The sequence below is a fragment of the Priapulus caudatus genome, unplaced genomic scaffold (genome assembly GCF_000485595.1).
Source record: "Priapulus caudatus unplaced genomic scaffold, Priapulus_caudatus-5.0.1 Scaffold1042, whole genome shotgun sequence".
NCBI lineage: Eukaryota > Metazoa > Priapulida > Priapulimorpha > Priapulimorphida > Priapulidae > Priapulus > Priapulus caudatus.
Window position 1 is genome coordinate 36,822 of NW_014578103.1, and position 6,098 is coordinate 42,919.

General features: G+C 46.9%; 1 protein-coding gene across 1 annotated transcript; it reads right to left on the reverse strand.

Moving 5' to 3' along the window:
• Nucleotides 1-498: 498 nt before the first annotated feature.
• LOC106815105 lies at nt 499-4,225 on the reverse strand. Its single transcript, XM_014819531.1, has 3 exons — nt 4,190-4,225; nt 2,309-2,458; nt 499-1,566 (listed from the first exon to the last, which is right to left on the reverse strand). Exons 1-3 carry the CDS (start codon nt 4,211-4,213, stop codon nt 1,420-1,422), a joined length of 321 nt encoding a protein of 106 aa, XP_014675017.1. The 5' UTR covers nt 4,214-4,225; the 3' UTR covers nt 499-1,419.
• Between the last annotated feature and the right edge of the window lie 1,873 nt (nt 4,226-6,098).

Below are 6,098 nucleotides of genomic sequence, written 5' to 3' on the forward strand. Positions count from 1 at the left end.
CCCACTTTTTATGGCCTTGACCCACTTTTTTGTTGTAAAAGTTTTACATTAGTAGGCCAAGGCCATAGCCTTGAGCTCAAGGCCATGGCCTTCACCACTTTCAAAATATTTACATTATCATTTGGGGATCCTTACCAAGGGCAAGGTCAATGTATTTACATTTCTTTCAACGGGAGTCTGAAAATATTTAACTTTGGTAACTGCCTGGATTTGAACCCAGGATTATTGAATACAAGCCCGTTACGCTACGGACGGACCAAAACATACCATTCCTTACATGATCAGCTCAGATGTAGGCCCTATGTGTTATATTTAGCTTAACAGCAGTTAGAAAATATTTTACTATGATAATTGACAAAATTTGAACCCCGGACTATACTGACTAGCAATTATCCAACACGCTACGCACACACCCAAACTTCCAATTCGTGTTTTGTTCAGATCGTATGTGTGTATTGTTTTTGTTTTATAAAAAGAAGAAAAACTTAATTGCCCAACTTCGGATAACATTACTTATTTTGTTTTTACCACTGCTTGAAAAGTAGGTATTTTTACGAATACATTGCATTTTAGGGGCATTTCGTTCTCCTTATATGATATATATAATATATTATATTATCCTTATATTATTCTTTATTATTATGGACCAAATAATGTCTATTTTCCAAAGTGCGCATCGTCAAATGGTTTCTAGCGAAAAAGATGGTTTTAGCGTTTTAGCGTTCTGGTATCAACGTTCTAGCGAAAAACGATCGTTATAAAATCAATGGGAAAACGAGAAACACAACAGCATAATTTAGACAATTGATATTATATTACTTGTCATTATAAGACCAATAACTAGTAATTGTGTTAGTTGTCTCTTTTCATACACCCGCACACGCTCAAACACACACGCACATGCACACGCACACGCACACACGCACACGCACACACACGCACACACACAGCTCTGTCTCTTTCCCTTAATCATTCTTTTTTTTCATCCTTAATATTTTTTTTCCTTTTTCTGCTCCTTTCTCTTTCTGTCTCAAGCGCTTCTTCAGTCATATAACATATTTTTCTTTACCACGTCATTCGGAAAAGTTATTCTTAGCAAGACAGGCAGAAGCTAAACGTTGTTGTAATGGAATGTACACCGATGAATTTTAAAAAGAACTAGCGCAACAATTGAAATAATTGGAACAACTGAAACAATGGAAAAATGGAAAAACTGCAATGCACTATGGGATGGGGGTACCGGACCACGAAGTCCAGCAAAAAATTCCCTCATCCTATATGACAAAAAAATGAAAAAATGTATGGAGCTCAGCTATAATTATTGTTTATATATATATAGATAGATAGATATACCGTATAACTGTATATTATTGTTTATACTGCTATCACTGGCTATATTCCACAGAAAGATGTACACGATCAGTTGAATTGTGTTCTCAGAGAACGTAGCCGCTTCAGTCCATCGATCTGTCCCTTAGCCTGACTCGCACGTTCTCTCATGTACTCGAGGAATCGACCCTGCTTGACTCTTGCATCCTGGAGTACCTTTACTGCTTCAGCAATGTCCTAGAAGCAGGTGACAAAGATGTGAACTAGTGTATACATACAACCAGTGTGTTAGCCAGAGACCCGTCTAACCGTCTTTTGGACGACCTATTCTTGGATGAGACGAATGAAATTTGATAGAGACGGCACGAGGGCAGCCCAATTTTATATATTATACACCTTGTATAAATGACAACAGTGCTTATAAGAATATAAAATCATATCTGATCCCTGTCTTTTTGGCATTTCAGACTAAATTTCATCCATTTTAAGGTAAGGCCCTCCCCCCCAGGGCACTTCGCGCCCACAGCATCCTCGCTTCGCTCAGATGGTGAGACTACCTGATTTTTTTCCCTGGCTAACAGTAACACCCTGTATACAACCATATATGTATTTTATAGGAGAATGTGTATTAGAAACATTAAGAGTATCATTATATATCTTTATTACCACAACATAATCTTCATAACAATCATCTGCTATGAATCATAGCAGATGATTGCTATGAAGATTATGTTGTGGTATAAATTTGTAAGTTTAGTTATAATAATTCTGTTAGTAATAAAGATGTACATGTGTAAAACCCGTAATAGCCACAAACAATCTCACTTCACTGTATTATTATTATTATTATTATTATTATTATTATTACTACATTGCCCTTGTCTCTAGAGCTCCTTGTGTCGTGTAGGAATACTAGGTTAACTTCGAATATTAGGCTTGTTAAACCAGCACCGATGTGTGGCTTCAGTGACTCTCTCACCTGCTTGCTAAAGGAATTCTGCAGCTCGTGTAGCTCCGACTGCAGCTGCAGTAGGTGGGGCATGCTCAGCCTCGGAATGTCGGCCATCTTCCCCAGCAGGCTGTCCACCAGATGGCGCTGGTCTGTCGCCACCTCAAGCACATCGAATGCCTGCCGTAACAAAATAAAAGTAACGCAGCAGCAGCTCTTCGTTGATTCCACACATGCACCGGGCTTTGTAGTCACTGGCATATAGTCACTGTACTGGCAGTCAGTATCAATGTACTGGCTCAAGTACTGGCATCAATGTGCACAAGGCATCACAATACACAAGTACTGGCATCAATGACAGCAGTGGTTCGTGTGCGTAATGTCTTAAACTCGGTCCCCTAACTTGCACAACTTGTACAAGTAACCAGTTTTCTAAACTACGTTCGTCAGGTCTCGCACAATCTTTGCCTGTGTCACCAGTTGCGTGGTGCCAACGCATATCAACCTGCACGTATAGCTGTGCATTTCTCACTACTGATGACTATAAATGTATATCAGAGCACATGTCAACTAAAGGGTTCATCTACCTTTCCCTGCAACAGGGTCACAAAATTGGCTAGGGTTAGGCTCCTTTTACCACGGTTATGACATCAGTTAGGGGTAAACCTACCTCTCCCTTTACCACGGTTATGACATCAGTTAGGGGGGGGGGGGTAAACCTACCTCTCCCTTTACCACGGTTATGACATCAGTTAGGGGGTAAACCTACCTCTCCCTTTACCAGGGTTATGACATCAGCTAGGGGGTAAACCTCCCTATTCCTTTACCAGGGTTATGACATCAGCTAAGGGTAAACCTACCTCTCCCTTTACCAGGGTTATGACACCAGCTAGGGAGTAAACATACCTCTCCCTTTACCAGCGTTACAGGATCAGCTGGGGGTAAACCTACCTATCCCTTTACCACTGGTTATGACATCAGCTAGGGTGTAAACCTACCTCTCCCTTTACCAGAGTTACAGGATCAGCTAGGGGGTAAACCTACCTCTCCCTTTACCACGGTTATGACATCAGCTAGGGGTAAACCTACCTCTCCCTTTACCAGGGTTATGACATCAGCTAGGGGGTAAACCTCCCTATCCCTTTACCACTGGTTATGACATCAGCTAGAGGGTAAACCTACCTATCCCTTTACCACTGGTTATGACATCAGCTAAGGGTAAACCTACCTCTCCCTTTACCAGGGTTATGACATCAGCTAAGGGTAAACCTACCTATCCCTTTACCACTGGTTATGACATCAGTTAAGCCGGTAAAACCTACCTCTCCCTTTACAGGGTCATGACATCAGCTATGGGCCGGCTAAACCTCTTCCCTTTACCAGCGCCTTTTATGACAATCAGCTGCTAAGGGGTAAACCTACTCTCCCTTTACCAGGGTTATACCATCAGCTAGGGGGTAAACCTTACCTCATCCCTTTACAGGTTATGGACAATCAGCTAGGGTGTAAACCTACCTCTTCCCATTTACCAGAGTTTACAGGATCAGCTAGGTTGTAAATCCTACCTCTCCTTTTAACCAGGGTTACAGGTATCAGCCTTAGGGGTGTAAAACCTACCTCTCCCTTTACAGGGTTTATGACATCAAGCTAGGGTGTAAACCGTACCTCTCCCTTTTGTACCAGGGGTTACAAGGCCATTCGCTAGGGAGTAAAACTACTCTCTCCTTTACCAGGGTTATGACATTCAGCTAGGGGGTAAACTACCATCTCCCTTTACCAGGGTTATGATATCAGCTAGGGGGGTAAAACCTACCTCGTCCCTTTACCAGCGTTATTGAGTTCTTATGACATAAGCTAGGGCGTAAATCTCCCATTACCATGGTTACGACACAAAGCTAGGGGTGAACCTACCTCTCCTATCCACAGCGTAACCATCTCCTCGATTAGTGCGCAGCTGGGGTTGGCGCATGACAGAAGTCGCAGCTTTAGAGCGCAGCACCTCGCACCTGCCGAACGCCGTTGATGCTCTGCTACCGTCGACTCGTGGTCCGCGAACTCGCGCCGCAGCTTCTGCACTATCCACCTGCAGTCCTGGCGCTCCTGCCGCGTGCGTTCACCTCCTGTTCACAACATACAGTAGAGAGAGAGAAGTAAGGGGGGGGGGGGACAAAAAGTGGGGTCATGAGAGGGAGCAGGACGAGAAAGGGAAAGCGTCCGTGAGCAGGCAGCAAGAGAGACGAAGAGAGAGAAGGGGAGAGGTGAGTGCAGCAGCGAGAAGATAGAGAGAGGAGAGGGGAGCCAGAGAGCGAGAAGAGAAAGAGGAGAGAGGCCTGTGAGCGAGAGGATGAGAGGGAGAAGAGAAGCGGGAGAGGGGTGCAAGAGGAGTGAGAGTGCAGAAGAGAGCAGGGAGAGGGCTGAGCGAGAGGAGAGAAAGGAGAAAGAAAGAGGGAAGAGGCCCGTGAGCAAGAGGATGTGAGAGGTGAAGAGAGAGGGCGGAGAGCGGTGAGCGAGAGTGAGAGGAAAGGCAGAAGAAGAGGGGAATATGGGTTGAAGCGAGGGAGTGAGAGAGGAGAGGGTGAGAGCGGAGATGAGAGAAGGAGAAGAGCGAGCGGGAGAGGACACGTGACCGAGTGAGAGACGAGTGAGAGCGAGAAGAGAGATGTCGGCGAGAGAGATGTTGAAAAGCGGCGGAGGGAGGAAAGTTTGAGGGAGAAGAGGAGAGGGGAGAGGGTGAGCAAGGATGTGAGAGAGAAGAGAGAGGGGACGAGGGTGAGCGGAGAGTGGCAAGAGAGAGGGGGAGAGGGTGAGCAAGAGGAGTGTAGGAGGACGAGGAGAGCAGGGGAGAGGGTTGAGCACAGGATGGAGAGGAGAAGAGAGAGGCGGAGAGGGCTGAGCAAGGAAGGACGGAGGAGGGAGAGAAAGGGGCGAGAGGTGGTTGAGCGAGAGGAGTGAGAGCGGAGAGGTCTGAGGGTTGAGCGACACCGGAGAGCGGAGAAGAGTGAGCGCGAGAGGTGCCGATGTGAGAGCAGTGAGTAGTGAGAAGGAGAGAGGGAGAGGTCGTGAGCCGCAGAGGAGTGAGAGCGGAGAGAGGTTGAGCCGAGCAGAGCGGAGAAGAGTCGAGGGGAGAGGTGCGAGTGAGAGGAGTGCAGAGCGAGCAAGGAGAGAGGGGAGAGGGTAAGTGATGAGGCAGTGAGAGGAGAGAGAGAAGGAGAGAGGCGTGAGCAAGCGAGTGATGATGGAGAAGAGAGAGGGGAGAGGATGAGAAGGACTGTTTTGGAGAGGAGAAGAGAGAGAGGAGAGAGGTGAGCGAAGAGGAGTGAGAGCGGAGAGGGGTGAGCGAGAGAGCGCGGAAGAGTGTCAGCGGGAGAGGCGAGTGAGAGGAGTGAGAGGAGAAGGAGAGGGGAGAGGTAAGTGAGAGTTGAGTTGAGCAGGGAGAACGAGAGAGAGGGGGAGGGTTGAGCAAGGCAGTGAGAGGAAAGGAGAGAGGGGAGAGCGTGAGCAAGGAGTAGAGGAAGAAGAGAGAGGGAGAGGCGTCGAGCGAGAGGAGATGAGAGCGGATGAGGCCCTGTTGTGGAGCGAGATCGAAGCGGAGAAGAGTGAGGCGGAGAGGCAGAGTGAGAGGAGTTGAAAGGAGAAGAGAGAGGGGGAGGGTGAGCAAGAGGACGTGACGAGAGAGAGGGTGAGGAGGTGAGCGAGAGGAGTGAGAGGAGAGAGAGAGGGAGAGGTCGTGAGCAAGAGGGCAGTGAGAAGGAAGAGTAGAGGGAGAGGTGAGCAAGAAGTAAGAGGAGAAGAAGAGAGGGAGAGGGTGAGCGAGAGGAGT

Coding starts and splice junctions, on each gene's coding strand:
- LOC106815105 (XM_014819531.1), bottom strand. CDS start 4,213: ATGGTTACGCTGTGGATAGGAGAG. Junction 2,459..4,189: donor TTACGCTGTGGATAGGAGAG/GTAGGTTCACCC, acceptor TTGTTACGGCAG/GCATTCGATGTGCTTGAGGT. Junction 1,567..2,308: donor AGAATTCCTTTAGCAAGCAG/GTGAGAGAGTCA, acceptor ACCTGCTTCTAG/GACATTGCTGAAGCAGTAAA.